Below are 17,398 nucleotides of genomic sequence, written 5' to 3' on the forward strand. Positions count from 1 at the left end.
AATATTTTAGACTTCCGTCAACACCTCTGATGATTTTCCGTTCTTTATCAGTTACTCTGCATTTTTTAATATCTATATTGCATTTAATTGTCCTTAACTAATAATTATTTTCATAGTATTTCTTGTAATATTTCAGATAATTCACCTTAAAAAACTTCTTGCAGACCTACTAACATAATCTGTTCATCACAATTACTTTTCAAATACTTCATATATTTACTCCAGTCCTCTAAGAATCTCTGATCCTGCAGGTTTTGAATCCTTCCTGCTAATTAATCTAATTTTTCATAGTTCATCAACTTCATCCTCCATTCTTCTTTTGTCGGTAATTCTTCTTGCTTCCATTTTTGTGCCAATAATATTCTTGCTGCTGTCTTTGCATATAAAAACAACTTACAAACCTGTCTATTAATATCATCTCCTACAATTCCAAGTAAAAATGCTTCTGGTTTCTTAATAAATGTATATTTCAACATCTTTTTCATCTCATTATATGTCATTTCCCAGAAGCTTTTCACTTTTTTACATTCCCACCACAAGTGATAAAAAGTTCCTTCCTTATCTTTACATTTCCAACATTTGTTACTTATTTTATACATTTTAGCTAATTTTACAGGGGTAATATATACTACTTATACATCATCTTCATCACAGGATGTTCCTTCCTTTTTAAACAAGGGTTGGGTAGCCACCTATAGGAGATTCTTTAGCTGTCATTCCTGCATTGCAGGGGGTTGGACTAGATGGCCATTGGGGGTCCCTTGCAACTTTATGACTCTGATTCTAAGTCTGCTCCCCTGAATGCCAGATCCTGTGCATTGCACATGGCTGCTTTGCTTGGGTCCATGTGGTGTAGTGGTTCAGAGCAGTGGACTTGTAATCTGGTGAACCGGATTCGATTCCCCGCTCCTTCACATGCAGCTGGGCTAGTCACACTTCTCTGAAGTCTCTCAGCCCCACTCACCTCACAGAGTGTTTGTTGTGGGGGAGGAAGGGAAAGGAGATTGTTAGCTGCTTTGAGACTCCTTAAAAGGTAAACGGACCCCTGCCCAATAGGTCCAGTTGTGGCCGACTCTGGGGTTGCGGCACTCATCTCGCTTTACTGGTCGAGGGAGCTGGCATACAGCTTCCGGGTCATGTGGCCAGCATGACTAAGCCACTTCTGGCGAACCAGAGCAGCGCACGGAAACGCCATTTACCTTCCCGCCGGAGCGGTACCTATTTATCTACTTGCACTTTGACGTGCTTTCGAACTGCTAGGTTGGCAGGAGCAGGGACCGAGCAATGGGAGATCAACCCGTCGCGGGGATTCAAACCACCAACCTTCTGATCGGCAAGTCCTAGGCTCTGTGGTTTAACCCACAGCGCCACCCGCGTCCCTCTTGAGACTCCTTCGGGTAGTGCTAAAGCGGGATATCAAATCCAAACTCTTCTTCTTCTTCTACATTCCCAGAATCCTGAAAACCTTCCGAAAGATGGGTGAGCAACAATGTGTCTATCACCACACCCCTGGCAACCCCTTGGCTGCCTCTGTGTTTTGGGGACAGTTCTGAAAGGATGCAATGACATTGCTTTCTTTAACTGGAATTTCCTGTGAGGAGCCTGCCAGGCAGGCGAGACATTGTCACCTTGCACTATTTGTCAAATAATTCTGCGGGTAATGAGAAAACCCTGCGCTTCCTAGCAGAAAAAGGAAGCCAATAAATTTGCCTTCCTCCAGGGCATCAGATAGCCAGCCACCACCAATACACTTCAGGGTATGAACAACCAAGAAATCACCCTTACATTTATTTGAAGATCATTTCCACCCTCCCACTCCAAAGTCAGAAGCAAAGGCTTTGAAGCTTCACTCTTCTGGTAGACAACTGATGCACGGACTAGTGACTAGTGGGAAGAGGAATGCAGCCTGAACCTCGCCGCAAGCAAATCAGAAAAATGCTCAATAAAGACTGGGCGTAGACTAACCATCGTATAAATTTTGTGCAAGCAAAATCTGGCGGAATGCTCAACGAACTGATCAACCGGAGGAGACCTCTGTTGCTTTAAATCTGAATCGTCTGCTTTACTGATGGGACTTGAACTTGTTTATTCATCTCAGCCATTCTGGGGTTAGCTTACAACAGGAATACCTCTAAAGCTGCCAAAGAAGAAATATTAAGATATTAAAATATTAGAAACTTTTATTTGTTAAAACTTTTTATTTATTAATTACGCCGGAAGGTACTTTATCCTGCCTTTTTCTTCTGGGATCTTTAAGTAGATATCTCCATTGGTTGTTAATAAACTAACAACAGAATCCTATACCTATCTACCCAGAAGAAAGTCCCATTGAGTTCAATGGAGCATATTTTGAGATAAGGACTTGTAGGATTGCAGTCTCAAAAAACAGCTATCTGGCTGACAATCTATTTCTTGTGACATCATCTTGGGTTGCTACCTGGAATTCAGGTGAAATTTAAGGCTGGATTTCATTTTAGTGATCCCATTGGCATTTCCATATGTCCATTTCTGCCAAGACCATATAACACCTGTCTTGAAAGACCTACATTGGCTCCCAGTACATTTACGAGCACAATTCAAAGTGTTGGTGCTGACCTTTAAAGCCCTAAACGGCCTTGGTCCAGTGTATCTGAAGGAGAGTCTCCATCTCCATCGTTCTGCCCGGACACTGAAGTCCAGCTCCAAGGGCCTTCTGGTGGTTCCCTCACTGTGAGAAGCCAAGTTACAGGGAACCAGGCAGAGGGCCTTCTCACTAGTGGCACCTGCCCTGTGGAACGCCCTCCCAACAGATGTCAAAGAGAAAAATAACTACTAAACCTTTGAAGACATCTGAAGGCAGCCCTGTTCAGAGAAGCTTTTAATGTTTAATAGACTATTGTATTTTAATATTCTGTTGGAAGCCACCCAGAGTGGCTAGGGAAACCCAGCCAGATGGGCGGGGTATAAATAATAAATTATTATTATTATTATTATTATTATTTCTCTCTTTCATATTATAGGCATTCTTTCCCTGACCAAACATGTTTGCATGTGCAGTATTATTTTAAAACTGTGTCTTAATAAAGCCCTGGGAAGGTGTACATGGCCTCGGGCTAAGCAGGAAACCTCCTTGTTCCCTTTTGCTCTTTCAAGGTAAAGGTATAGGAACCCCTGACAATTAGGTCCAGTCATGGCCGACTCTGGGGTTGAAGCACTCATCTCGCTTTATAGGAGCAGGGACCGAATGACGGGAGCTCACCCTGTCGTGGGGATTCGAACCGCCGACCTTCTGATCGGCAAGTCCTAGGCTCAGTCCCCCTTTGCTGTTTCAAAGAGCCCCCCAAACTGAGCCAGATTCCTTCTGAAAATCCGTGACACTTTTCAACAGATGGAATCCAACAGGTCACGCTGTGTCCTGTTAAAAAACCCTGCATCTATAGCCAAGAGAAACAGACTGCCATTTGGCAAAAGGTTCACATCCCGGGTTAAGAAAAAAATAAAGGAGCAAGGGGGGGGGGGGAGTTTTAGGAGAAGTACAACAAGCACAGCGGGAATTTCCAGCAAAAAACCCTGTGAGCAATCAGATGCATCTTCCTCTGATGGCACCGCCCTAAATGAGCATCATATAATGTCAGAACTGCCACCTGTTCCTTTCCAGCTGGTTAAGACCTTGCCAGGATGAAGACTTTCACTGCCATACTCTTGGTGGTTGCAGCCCTATGTCTGGAGCAAGGTGAGCTTCGCTGGGTTAACCCAAGGAGAGGTGGGGGGGGGGATTTTGAGAAGGGGCCTGGGAAACATATTTGAGTAGTTATAGGCATGGAATGCACCCTCTGTTGTTGAGGTGCTGCAGTGGAGAGAGAGAATGCCCACTGTTGAAAACAGGTTTTGGAGCTGCTTTAAATCCTCAGTTCTTTGCAGGTAGGGAAGAAATTGACTACGTTTGCATTTTAAGAAAAGCCACTCATTTGCACTTCTAGGACCAACGCGTGGACCAAAGCACAGATTATCCATTGCAATTTGCACGTCTCTGATTTTTGCAGGGTGCAGTTCCTCAGCCAACGATGCATCAAAATGCATACATTTGTGGAAATAACGTGCAAAAAATGCTCCATACTGGGGGAATTGATTGCAAAACTGTGTACAACAGGGCAAAAAATGTGTTTATTTTTTATTTTGTTCGTTTGTTTTTATTTTATTTATTTCAAAACAAAAAAATTGCAAACATCAGATTCAAAATCCATATTCATTTTCTAACATAAGCCTATTACATAGATTACCTAAATTGAAATATATCTAATTGCTCTAGGCTTCCCTTTGCTGTATGTGCCGGTAAATGCAACACAATTAACAAATTATATTATAAATGATATTATAGGTTCCCATATACTGGGGCAAAAAGTGTGTTTATTGGAATAAATTAGCACTAAAATGCTGGTGAATTTTCATGAGAATTATTCTCAATATTGTTATTTTGCAAATAGCTGCAGAAATGTGGAAAGCTGAATTTAAGAATGCAAAGATCAGATTTGATAGGCTTGTCCATTTTTAAGTGCAACTGTTCTGCTTGGGAGCAGCTGGCTGAAACTTAACATCTCTAACTGAAGATGAAGCAATCCACCGTATTTTTCACTCTATAAGACACACCAGACCACAAGACACACCTAGTTTTTGGAGGAGGAAAACAAGAAAAAAAATATTCTGGATCTCAGAAGCCAGAAGAGCAAGAGGGATCGCTGCGCAGCGAAAGCAGCAATCCCTCTTGCTGTTCTGGCTTCTGTAATAGAAGAAGAAGAAGAGTTTGAGGAGTCTCAAAGCGGCTAACAATCTCCTTTTCCTTCCTCCCCCACAACAAACACTCTGTGAGGTGAGTGGGGCTGAGAGACTTCAGAGAAGTGTGACTAGCCCAAGGTCACCCAGCAGCTGCACGTGGAGGACGGAGACGCGAACCCGGTTCCCCAGACTATGAGACTACCGCTCTTAACCACTACACCACACTGGCTCTCAGTGCTGCGCAGCCTGCATTCACTCCATAACACACACACATTTCCCCTTACTTTTTAGGAGGGAAAAAGTGAGTCTTATAGAGCGAAAAATACGGTACCTAAATCTGTTGACAAACCCCGTTACACAGGCTCTTAAAGCACCTGCCTTTTAGTGAGTGGGGGTGGTCCATGTTCAACCTCGTCCAGCTTTTTCTATTCCCAGGCTGGCAGCCCTGTTATCTAAGCGTCTTTCACCAGACTAGGGGCTTTTAACTTGCTAAGTAAAAGGTAAAGGTACCCCTGCCCGTATGGGCCAGTCGTGTCCGACTCTGGGGTTGCGTGCTCATCTCGCTTAAGAGGCCAGGAGCCAGTGCTGTCTGAAGACACTTCCGTGTCACGTGGCCAGCGTGACGAAGCTGCTCTGGCGAGCCAGCACCAGCGCAGCACATGGAAACGCCGTTTACCTTCCCGCTATAAAGCGGTATCTATTTATCTACTTGCACTTTAGGGGTGCTTTCGAACTGCTAGGTGGGCAGGAGCAGGCACCAAACAACAGGAGCTCACCCCGCCACGGGGATTCGAACTGCGGATCATCCATGTTGATGGCCTTTCAGCCGATTCCCTGGTGGCCCGCTGGAATGTGGAGTTAACCAGGGCTATTGACTGTTTGGCTCTGAAGCGCCCTCTCCGATTGCATGGAGCCCGGAGAGCCCCGTGGTTTTCCACGGATCTGAGGGCAATGAAACAATCGTTGAGACGGCTAGAGCGCCAGTGGCGGATAACTCATTCTGAATCTGACCGGACACAGGTTAGAGCTCAACGTCGAGCCTACCAAGTGGCGATAGTGACGGCGAAGAAGACTTTCTTCACCACCTCTATTGCATCTGCAGAAAACAGCAGCAGGAGACTCTTTCAGGTGGTTCACAATTTAGCAGAACCACCTGTAACATCGGGGCCCAGTACGGGCCACATGTTCTCCTGCAATGATTTTGCAAAGTTTTTTGCAGATAAAATCGCTCAGATTCGGGAAGAAGTAGACTCCACCGTGGGAGCAGGGCTGGGGCGAGAGAGTGCTAGAGTCCTGTCTGGTCAAGTTGTGTGGGATCAATTTCAATCTGTTACCTCCGAGGATGTGGACAGGCTGCTTGGACGAGTGAAGCCAACCACCTGTCTCCTGGATCCTTGCCCATCCTGGCTTATAAAAGCTAGCCGGGAAGGACTGGGCGATGGGCTTCGTGGGGTGGTGAATGCTTCCCTCCATGAGGGAGCCTTCCCAGACCCGCTGAAAGAGGCGGTTATTAAACCGCTTCTTAAAAAACCATCTTTAGATGTGGCCACGATGGCCAACTATAGCCCAGTCTCAAATCTTCCATTCTTGGGCAAGGTGATTGAGCGAGCGGTTGCTGAACAACTCCAGGCACTCCTGGAAGAAGCGGACCATTTGGATCCTTTCCAGTCGGGATTCAGGCCTCATCATGGGACTGAAACTGTCTTGGTCGCACTGGTTGACGATCTCCGGCGGGCTAGGGACAAAGGTGAGAGCTGTTTCCTAGTTCTGCTGGATCTCTCAGCGGCGTTTGATACCATCGACCATAACATCCTTCTGGACCGTCTTGAGGGCCTGGGAGCTGGGGGCACTGTCATACAGTGGTTCCGCTCCTTCCTCCTGGGCCGTGTTCAGAAAGTGGTGGTGGGGGATGAGTGTTCAGACCCCTGGGCTCTCACTTGTGGGGTGCCTCAGGGTTCTGTCCTCTCCCCCATGCTTTTCAACATCTACATGCAGCCGCTGGGAGGGATCATCAGGAGGTTTGGGCTGGGTGTTCATCAGTATGCAGATGATACCCAGCTCTACCTCTCTTTTAAATCAGAACCAGTGAAAGCGGTGAAGGTCCTGTGTGAGTGTCTGGAAGCGGTTGGAGGATGGATGGCGGCTAACAGATTGAGGTTGAATCCTGACAAGACAGAAGTACTGTTTTTGGGGGACAGGAGGCGGGCAGGTGTGGAGGATTCCCTGGTCCTGAATGGGGTAACTGTGCCCCTGAAGGACCAGGTGCGCAGCCTGGGAGTCATTTTGGACTCACAGCTGTCCATGGAGGCACAGGTCAAATCTGTGTCCAGGGCAGCTGTTTACCAGCTCCATCTGGTACGTAGGCTGAGACCCTATCTGCCTGCAGACTGTCTCGCCAGAGTGGTACATGCTCTGATTATCTCCTGCTTGGACTACTGCAATGCGCTCTACGTGGGGCTACCTTTGAAGGTGACCCGGAAACTACAACTAATCCAGAATGCGGCAGCTAGACTGGTGACTGGGAGCGGCCGCCGAGACCATATAACACCGGTCTTGAAAGACCTACATTGGCTCCCAGTACGTTTCCAAGCACAATTCAAAGTGTTGGTGCTGACCTTTAAAGCCCTAAATGGCCTCGGTCCAGTATATCTGAAGGAGCGTCTCCACCCCCATCGTTCTGCCCGGACACTGAGGTCCAGCTCCGAGGGCCTTCTGGCGGTTCCCTCACTGCGAGAGGCCAAGTTACAGGGAACCAGGCAGAGGGCCTTCTCGGTAGTGGCGCCCGCCCTGTGGAATGCCCTCCCATCAGATGTCAAAGCGATAAACAACTACCTGACATTCAGAAGACATCTGAAGGCAGCCCTGTTCAGGGAAGTTTTTAATATGTGACATTTTAGTGTATTTTTCATCTCTGTTGGAAGCCGCCCAGAGTGGCTGGGGAAACCCAGCCAGATGGGCGGGGTACAAATAATAAATTATTATTATTATTATTATTATTATTATTATTATTATTATACGATCGGCAAGTCCTAGGCTCTGTGGTTTAACCCACAGCGCCACCTGCGTCCCTTTAACTTGCTAGCTATTGGCTATTTATTGCCACTGAGCAGTGGTTATTCTGCGGCTAGCTCAGACTTCACACAGGTAAGCAGGCAGAGGGCTCTTTGCAACAACCAGTAGCAGCCGCAATTTCCTTACAGAGCGCAAAGGAATATAATCACTTGCCAAATAAGCAAATAAAATCCCCAAACGACAGTTTGAAATGTCGTGTCTTAAAACTCAGGGAGGATCTTCACGGTCCTTATTTTAACGACGGTCTCCAGACATTTTGCTTGGCGTGGAAAGATGCTGTGCTGTGCACATTTCTAAATGGAGGAGTGCTGGGAAGGTTTTCTTGCAAAGTGGACTATGTAGATTAAAGTTCTACAGGTAAAGGGTGTGGCTTGGAGATAGAGCACCTGCTTTGCATGATCCCTAATCCAATCCAATTCAATCCCTGGTGTCTCCAGGTAAGGCTGGGAAAAAAACCAGGAGGGTCACTGTCAGTCAACGCAATGCTGAGCTAACATGAACCAGATGGTTCAACTCAGCCTAAGGCAATTTCCTCAGCTCTTCTTAATTGAGGTTCCCACTCTGTGCCCAGATCTTAATTTCCTTTCCCTTGATAAGAGAAAGCTTGGAAAACCTGCTCAGCCTGAGGCTCGAGCTGTTGTGTTCTTTCACACCTTCTGGGTTGTTTGTGACGGTGCATCAGATGTTGAGTTTGCAGGTCTGTGGCTGTCAATGTATGGCTACAAATGGCAGGAATCATGTCTGAAATCCTCTGGGTCTAACTAAAGCCCAATAGTGGTGATTCCCAATAGAACATTCTTCTAAGTATGCTATGCTTCTAAATATTCTAAAACAGGGGTCAGCAACCTTTTTCAGCCGTGGGCTGGTCCACTGTCCCTCAGACCATGTGGCGGGCCAGACTATATTTTGAAAAATAATATGAATGAATTCCTATGCCCCACAAATAACCAAGAGATGCATTTTAAATAAAAAGACACATTCTACTCATGTAAAAACACACCGATTCCCGGACCGTCTGCGGGCTGGATTGAGAAGGCGATTGGACCGCATCCGGCCCCTGGGCCTTAGGTTGGCTACCCCTGTTCTAAAACAACATATTAAAATACAGTAATGCATCAAACATTAAAAGCTTCCCTAAACAGGGCTGCCTTCAGATGTCTTCTAAAAGTCTAGTAGTTGTTGTTCTCTTTAACATTTGTTGGGAGGGCGTTCCACAGGGTGGGTGTCACCACCGAAAAGGCCCTCTGCCTGGTTCCCTGTAACTTGGCTTCCCGCAGGGAGGGAACCACCAGAAGGCCATCGGCGCTGGACCTTAGTGTCTGGGCAGAATGATGGGGGTGGAGACACTCCTTCAGGTATCCTGGTCCGAGGCTGTTTAGGGCTTTAAAGGTCAGACAAACACTTTGAAAGGTGCTCAGCAACATACTGGGAGCCAATTTAGGTCTTTCAAGACCGGTGTTATGTGGCCTCGGCTATGTCCTGCCTCATCGCCTCTGACTCCACTTCCTCCCATCCAACTCCTCCCTCTGGCTGAGCAAAGTGTTCTGCCCTCCTCGATTTGGCTCTGCACTCCACTGGAAGGTCCAAAAAGAGATCTAGAAGATCAGCTTCTCCCTCTCTGCCATCTAGGGTCACAAAGGGGGAACACCTCTCCCTCATCTCTGGGTACCAGCCTTCTAGCCCTGCTATCCCTGCTCCTCTTTCTCCTCCTCCTCTAACGGCAAGGGGTGATGGAAGTTTTAGTCTGGCAACATCTGGAGAGTCAAAGGTTCCCCAGACCTGCTGCAGAACTTTTCTTCAGCTTAGAAGAAGGATGCTTAAGGTGGGGACAATGGTGAGGTGTCTAAAAATATAACATGAGTTTGGGGCATAGTTGGAGAAGAGCACTTCTGCTTCTCTTGATACCAGAATCCAGGATCAAGTGGCCAAGCACGATGGGAACTGTGGTCCAGCAATATCTGGAGGGTTGCAGATGTTCTACATCCATTAAGACAGCCTTCATCAACCTGGAGTCTTAGGGTTTTTTGTGTGTTGATTTTATTGAGAACTACTATTATACACCTACATGAAATGGAAACCGAAGAATGGATGCTTTTGAATTATAGTGCTGGAGGAGACTCTTGAGAGTCCCATGGACTGCAAGAAGATCCAACCTATCTATTCTGAAGGAAATCAGCCCTGAGTGCTCACTGGAAGGACAGATCGTGAAGCTGAGGCTCCAAGACTTTGGCCACCTCATGAGAAGAGAAGACTGCTTGAAGTTGGGAAAGATGGAGGGCAGAAGGAGAAGGGGACGACAGAGGACGAGATGGCTGGACAGTGTTCTCGAAGCTACCAGCATGAGTTTGACCAAACTGCGGGAGGCAGTGGAAGACAGGAGTGCCTGGTGTGCTCTGGTCCAGGGGGCCACGAAGAGTCGGACACGACTAAACAACACACAACCCATAATTGTGGACCCAATCCTTTGGACTACTCTGTCAACAGACTCCTTTGGCTTTCACTTTTAAGCACCTACTGATAACCACTTAATTCTGTCTGGCTTACGCAGGCTCCTAAGAATGCATCTTTGCACAACAGTTCCCCGATTTCTGGTTTCAATTTTTTAATAATGGTTTTTTATTATACTGTTTCATGAGTTTGACCAAACTGCAGGAGGCAGTGGAAGACAGGAGTGCCTGGCATGCTCTGGTCCATGGGTCACGAAGAGTCGGACATGACTAAACAACAACAACAACAAACCATTCAGTATTCCATTAAAACTTGTTCACACTGTTGACTAAACAACAACAAAATGGAAACACAAATTACCCAGCAATACAGAGCTGACAGAAGGACTACAACTCCCATCAGGACTTTCTGGTAGGAGTTGATGGGAATTGCAGTCCAAAACATCCTGAGGGGGCCAGGCTGGTGGCGTCTGTACCAAAATGGCACAGCTGGCTCTGGAAGCCCTTGCAAAAGTTGTACTGAGGGCAGGATCAAAGGGTTGCCTGTATGGCACAGCATGTCAAAATATGAAGCAATGCTTGTGGAAGGTCTGGTTGTTCTTGTATCTCAGCGTCTCTTCGTGAGAGTGAAGTTTATGTACTGGTCTCGTGTCTTGGAGTGAGTCAGCTCCTCCATTAAACCTCACCCTGCCCTCTCCATTCCCATAACTCAGGCACCCCGAAGCTCAGGCGCCCCATTGTTTTGAAGTTCTTTCCCATCAAAGAGGCACCTCATGCCCACTGGCATCACGAAAGCACCCAGTATCACCCTAATGATCTCCGACTTGCCAAACACCCAACTTTAAAAAGGAGGGTGGCGCCCAAAACAGACCGAGTGCCTCACAGGTAAACAACTTTAGGGAACAGAAGGGGTGGCTCAGCCAAGAGCTTGATGGCGAAGAGATCGGGAGAATTGTTTCACAGAGGGAAAAATTGATGAGTGGTAGAACCAGGACAAATCAGGAAAAGGCCTCCCTTTCTTCCTAATTTGTAACTGCATCTCTATAAATCGTTGCCACAAAGCATTCTGTGGCATCAGCAGAAGTATAATGTCTAGAATCAAGCAGTAGTACCGCTCTATTCTGCCTTGGTCAAACCACACCTGGAATACTGGGTCCAGTTCTGGGCGCCACAATTTAACAAGGATGTTGAAAAGAGGGAACTTGTGTAGAGGAGGGTGACCCAGAAGATCAAGCATCTGGAAAAGAAGCTTTATGAGGGAGCTGGGCATGTTTAGCCTGGAGCAGGGGAGTCTGAGAGGAGATAAGATAGCCATCTTCCAATATCTCAAGGGCTGCCCCATGGAAGATGGAGGAAGCTTGTTTCCTCCTGCTCTGGACGGTAGAACTCGAACCCATGGCTTCAAGTTACAAGGAAGGAGATTCAGACTAAACATCAGGAAGAATTCGCTGAGAGTAAGTGGAATAGACTACCTCAGGAGCTTGCTGACTCTCCTTCCTTGAAGCTTTTTAAGCAGAGGTTGAATGGTCATCTGCCATGAATACTTTAGCTGAGATTGGGGTTGGACTAGATGACTCTTGGTGCCCCTTCAAACCCTACAGTTCTATGATTCTATGAAAGTGTGGATTTAAAAGGAACTTAGAGAGATTCATGGCCAGGGGGAGAGTTCTGCCAATGGCTATTAGCCATGTGGCTAAACAGCACCTTCAGAGACAGACCGCGTCTCTCTAAACCTGGGAATATTATTAGACTACAACTCCCATCATCCCTGGCCATGACTGATGGGACTTGGAGTGCAGCAACATCTCAAGGACTACAGATTCTCCTATTCAAAGGGTGGCTGGGAACGGCCACTTAGATTTCCCAAAATGCCCCTCAGCAAGCTGGCATTGGGAGCATTGTTTGGAATTAAAATGGCAGCTGAACCCAGCCACTCTGAACCCCCGACCAGGAAATATTTTTAATAAAGGGAGTCTCAGGACAGGTGCCAGTAGAGGGGTTTGCCACTGTGCTGTGGTCCTGGCAGTGGCCCAGGGGTCTGCAGTGCTGATGCCAGCCCTGGTGCCCCCCTTCACACATCCAAAGAATATTCAGTAGAAATCCTGTAGCTATAGCAACCTAAAACCTCCAACTTCCCCACCTCTTTTTTTGCAGTTTCGTCCTTGCACTGTTACACGTGTGAAAAAGCGAAATCCCACGAGGAATGCACCAAGAACAGGTGTTCGGATATGAACAGATATTGCGTGTCAATGGTCCACAACGGTCCTGGTAAGTTTCATGATCTGTTTGCAGGAAGGCAGAGAGAAAAAGGAGCTGTACTTCATAGGCTTGGCTGACTGGAACTGAAGATTTGATGATGATAATAATAATAATAATAATAATAATAATAATAATAATAATAATAATAATAATAATTTATATCCCGCCCTCTCCAGCCGAAGCCAGGCTCAAGGCAGCTAACAACAATAAAATAGTACAACATTCTAAAATCATTCCATTATAAAATTAATTCAACTCAAAATGATGGCAACCATTAGGTTAAAGTTCTGTGAAGACTGCCAAAGGAGGGAGTCAGGCTGTGCCTTGGCCAAAGGCCTGGAGGAATAGCTCTGTCTTGCAGGTCCAGCGGAAAGATGCCAAGTCCCGCAGGGCCCTAGTCTCTTTTGACAGAGCATTCCACCAGATCGGGGCCACGACTGAAAAGGCCCTGGCTCTGGTTGAGGCCAGCCTAACCTCCCTGTGGCCCGGGATCTCCAAGATGTTTTTATTTGAAGACCGTAAGGTCCTCCGTGGGACATACCAGGAGAGGCGGTCCCGTAGGTATGAGGGTCCTAAGCCGTATAGGGCTTTAAAGGTTAAAACCAGCACCTTAAACCTGATCCTGTACCCCACCGGGATCCAGTGCAGCTGGTATAGTGGTATAGTATATTGATCAATTAAATTGTTAGTTTTGCATAGTGAGAAAGACAACGTTGACTTTTTAATGACTCTTTAGTCTTATTTGTTTGCGGGAAGGTCGGATGGGATGGGCTATTCCAGGAGATTTCGTTTTGGTTCGTTTGTGGGGAGATTAGATGACGTTGGCCATTTAATGAGCATTTGCACTGATTTGTTTGCATTGAAGCACGTGCTACCAAGCACATTCCAGCACATTCTGTGCATCAAATTCCAGCACAAAGCCCAGTCTTTTGGGAAAGGGAAACCTCCCAACCGTTTACGATTGCTCAACCTGAATTTGCTGGCATGTGACTGAATCCCACCTGAACATAGTAGTGTTGTGGAAGTATCCATAGATAGGATTTTTTTAAAAGAATATACCCTTTATTGAAAGATAAAAGGTACATAATCATAAGTGCACAGAGTAAGATAAGACACAAAAGAAGAAGAAGGGAAAAAAGAAATCACACCCATGTAGTAAACTAGACAGAACGAGAGGTGGGGACCTGTATACATTACAAATAATAATAATAATAATAATAATAATAATAATAAAATGCTATTGTCATTAACTAGACCTAAACCTATTATGGTATTCAAAAAAATGAATTCCAAATTAAATTTGCCCATGGCAAGCCTAGGTTTGTATGCAACTTGTTCGTGTGTAGCGAGTTTGTACATATGTTCAGTCCAATCGTGAAGCCTCATTTTTATTTTTCCAGTTCATTGAAACCTGTCTTTGTGCCGTAGTAAGGCCACGGGTGGCACTGTGGGTTAAACCACAGAGCCTAGGACTTACCGATCAGAAGGTCGGTGGTTTGAATCCCCGCGATGGGGTGAGCTCCCGTTGCTCGGTCCCTGCTCCTGCCAACCTGGCAGTTTGAAAGCATGTCAAAGTGCAAGTAGATAAATAGGTACCGCTCCGGCGGGAAGGTAAACGGCGTTTCTGTGCACTGCTCTGGTTCGCCAGAAGTGGCTTAGTCATGCTGGCCACATGACCCAGAAGCTGTACACCGGCTCCCTCGGCCAGTAAAGCGAGATGAGCACCACAACCCCAGAGTTGGCCACAACTGGACCTAATGGTCAGGGGTCCCTTTACCTTTTTTAAGACCACGGAGAGTCCATTCATAGTGTTTATTTGTTATATAACCATTCAAATTAATAATAATTTCCTCTGCAAATTTAATAATAATATTAAATTTAAATTAATATTAAATATTAATATTTAATAATAATTTCCTCTGCAAATTTAAGATTATTCTGTAAAGTTGTGTTGATTGTCTCTATTACCTTCTGCCAAAAGTTTATGAATATGGGACATTGTACAAACATATGTTATTGAGAAACATTATTCCTGCGACATTTCCAGCAGCTAGATGTCTTAGATAACCCTATCATATAAAAGCATACTGGAGTCCAGTAAATTCTAAATATTATTTTGTGTTATATGGGTCTTAATTTGAGGTACAGAGAACCCTTGTTATAGAACTTAACGGTTTCCCATTGTTTAGTCGAGATTGAGATCCCCAATTCTTTATCCCATTCCTGTTTTATTTATTTATTTTTATTTTTCAAAAGTATATCTATTGATTTAAAATAAATACATTTATGGGAAGACAAACAAACAAACAAACATACAATCAAATAAACAAATAATAGAAAAGTCAAACAAACAACCACAATATAAGAAACAACAAAATTAATATAACTAACATTAATTATATCCATTCCTCTTTTAATAACTGCGTATCAAACTGGTTTGCTACTAATAAACATTTATATAAGACAAAAGTGGGTTTTTAAATAATAATAATAACAACAACAACAACAACAACAACAACAACAACAACAACAACAATAATTTATTATTTGTACCCCGCCCATCTGGGCGGCTTTGTTGCTACATAAAAAAGTGTCCGTGGATAGGATTGTGGTGTTTAAAGTCGGTGATATTCATCTCCAAACATGGTTGTCTGTTGCCACTGAACCCCACAGCAATTTCTCATTCTCCCTCCCTTAAATCTTCTTGTTTTGTAGGCAGTGAGTTTTCCGTCAGCAAGTGGTGTGCAGACGTCTGCCCAAGCAACCCTGAGATCAAGGGCGGTCAAACGAGCATCAAGACCAATTGCTGCGTTTCCGATTACTGCAACAGCAGTGCTCCCAGCAGCGTGAAAACCAGCTATGCTCTCATGGTCATGGCTATACTCGCCAGCTTTGCCTGTATCTTCCGAACGGGGCTGTGATGGGTGTGGGGGTGGTAGAGATCGCCAAATGTCTTTTTGGAAGCTCATGGGAAGCACTAATCTCCACGTCTTTTTTTTTACAAGGCCTGATTCTGGCTTCGCTGAGAGCTATGCTACAAACATGATACGGGATGCTATTGCCTTTTTTTGTACGTGATGGAGGCGGGGGGGCACCATTTTCTGTAACGCTCGCCGATGCGAACAAATAAAAACCTCTCTGCATGCCACTAAGGTTTACAACAAAGGGGGGAACCTTTTTTATGGGGGGGGGATTAAAAAATACAACCTCCCCTACTGCATTTTGAAGTGGCCCAGTCCAAAATACAACCACCCTGTTTCTGTGTAATGGGTTGAGTGACTCTTTGAGACTTCTTGGTCTTTGTGTCTAAAGTCTGTTTCGGGGGCTTAATCCGGCCCCTGTGGCAGTTTATTTCCGGGGATAAAATCCTAAAAAAAACAATCTTTGGCCCTCACGGCCCTTCACTTCATCAGATCTGGCCCTCTTTGAAAAAAGTTTGGACCCCACTGCTGGCTTAGACAAAACTGATTTTCTGTTTCTGACCTTGTCCTCATTTTCTTCTGAATCTGTGTGTAGACTCAGGCTCCCATGGCCTGTTTTTTTCTCAACACGACACAAATATTCACACAAGCACACACACACACACACACACTCTTCTTTTGACATTGCCTTGCAGGGGTACCAACTTGAATAAAATATGGGGGGGCAGGTGAGCCCCACCGTGCACAATCGATCACAAGACACAGCACATGCACACCATTTGAATGGCAATGCCCATCAACCGGGAGGGGGGGCAGTCCCCTCCAATAATTTTTGGGTGGAGCCAAAGGGACGAGACCCTTATAGGTCCAATGTTGCTTTGGAGTGGATTTATTATGCTGGCAGCATGTTCCTTTGCCTTACTAATGTTTTCCCTCCACACTGGGAGGGAGAAATGTCATAGAATCCTAGAGTTGGAAGAGACCACAAGGGCCATCGAGTCCAACCCCCTGCCAAGCAGGAAACACCATCAGAGCACTCCTGACATATGGTTGTCAATTCTCTGCTTAAAGACCTCCAAAGAAGGAGACTCCACCACACTCCTTGGCAGCAAATTCCACTGTCGAACAGCTCTTACTGTCAGGAAGTTCTTCCTAATGTTTAGGTGGAATCTTCTTTCTTGTAGTTTGGAACCATTGCTCCGTGTCCGCTTCTCTGGAGCAGCAGAAAACAACCTTTCTCCCTCCTCTATGTGACATCCTTTTATATATTTGAACATGGCTATCATATCACCCCTTAACCTCCTCTTCTCCAGGCTAAACATGCCCAGCTCCCTTAGCCGTTCCTCATAAGGCATCGTTTGTTCAGTTTGCATTTGGATACAAAATTCCTTCATCTGCACCTTCCCAAACCACAAACACATGAACCGAAAACGGGACTATCCTTCAAAACGGGAACATCTTGAAATGTCGCAACGCTGCACAGGCTAGGAGAAAACGGTGCAAACAAATTCACGGGAGTACGAAGTGGGGGGCAGAGGGGGCGGGCTGCCCCGGGTGCCACTCTGGGGGGATGACTGTTAGGAGCTCGGCCTACACTCAAGTAGGACCCTGACAGAGACACATGCCTGAGTGGCATGTTCTTTCCCTCCTGGTCTTTCGTTTGGGAGCTTCAGAAGCTTTCTTCAGCCCGAACATCACAGCGACTGATGCCAACAGACACCAGCACACTTAGGGATCCGCAGAGTTTGCGCATCATGTGTAACAGACCTCTGCAACTCGGCATTTTGGCTAATCTACTTTATTTACATATAAATACACACGGAGCACTGCAACATGGCTCCCTCTCTCTCTAGCATCAGACAGCAAAGAGAAAAAGAACAAAGGACAATAGTCCGACTTCACGGAACACAGTAGCACAAACATCCTGTCTCCGTCACTTCCCACTAT

At 45.7% G+C, this 17,398-nt stretch overlaps 1 protein-coding gene across 1 annotated transcript; it reads left to right on the forward strand.

Moving 5' to 3' along the window:
* Positions 1-3,553: 3,553 nt before the first annotated feature.
* Positions 3,554-15,678, forward strand: LOC310849296 (lymphocyte antigen 6E-like). Its single transcript, XM_083749501.1, has 3 exons — positions 3,554-3,712; positions 12,426-12,539; positions 15,246-15,678. Exons 1-3 carry the CDS (start codon positions 3,658-3,660, stop codon positions 15,449-15,451), a joined length of 375 nt encoding a protein of 124 aa, XP_083605627.1. The 5' UTR covers positions 3,554-3,657; the 3' UTR covers positions 15,452-15,678.
* Positions 15,679-17,398: the final 1,720 nt, after the last annotated feature.

Source organism: Podarcis gaigeae, assembly GCF_964106915.1.
Source record: "Podarcis gaigeae genome assembly, chromosome: 7".
Taxonomy (NCBI): domain Eukaryota; kingdom Metazoa; phylum Chordata; class Lepidosauria; order Squamata; family Lacertidae; genus Podarcis; species Podarcis gaigeae.

Coding starts and splice junctions, on each gene's coding strand:
- LOC310849296 (XM_083749501.1), top strand. CDS start 3,658: ATGAAGACTTTCACTGCCATACTCTTGGTGGTTGCAGCCCTATGTCTG. Junction 3,713..12,425: donor AGCCCTATGTCTGGAGCAAG/GTGAGCTTCGCT, acceptor CTTTTTTTGCAG/TTTCGTCCTTGCACTGTTAC. Junction 12,540..15,245: donor AATGGTCCACAACGGTCCTG/GTAAGTTTCATG, acceptor CTTGTTTTGTAG/GCAGTGAGTTTTCCGTCAGC.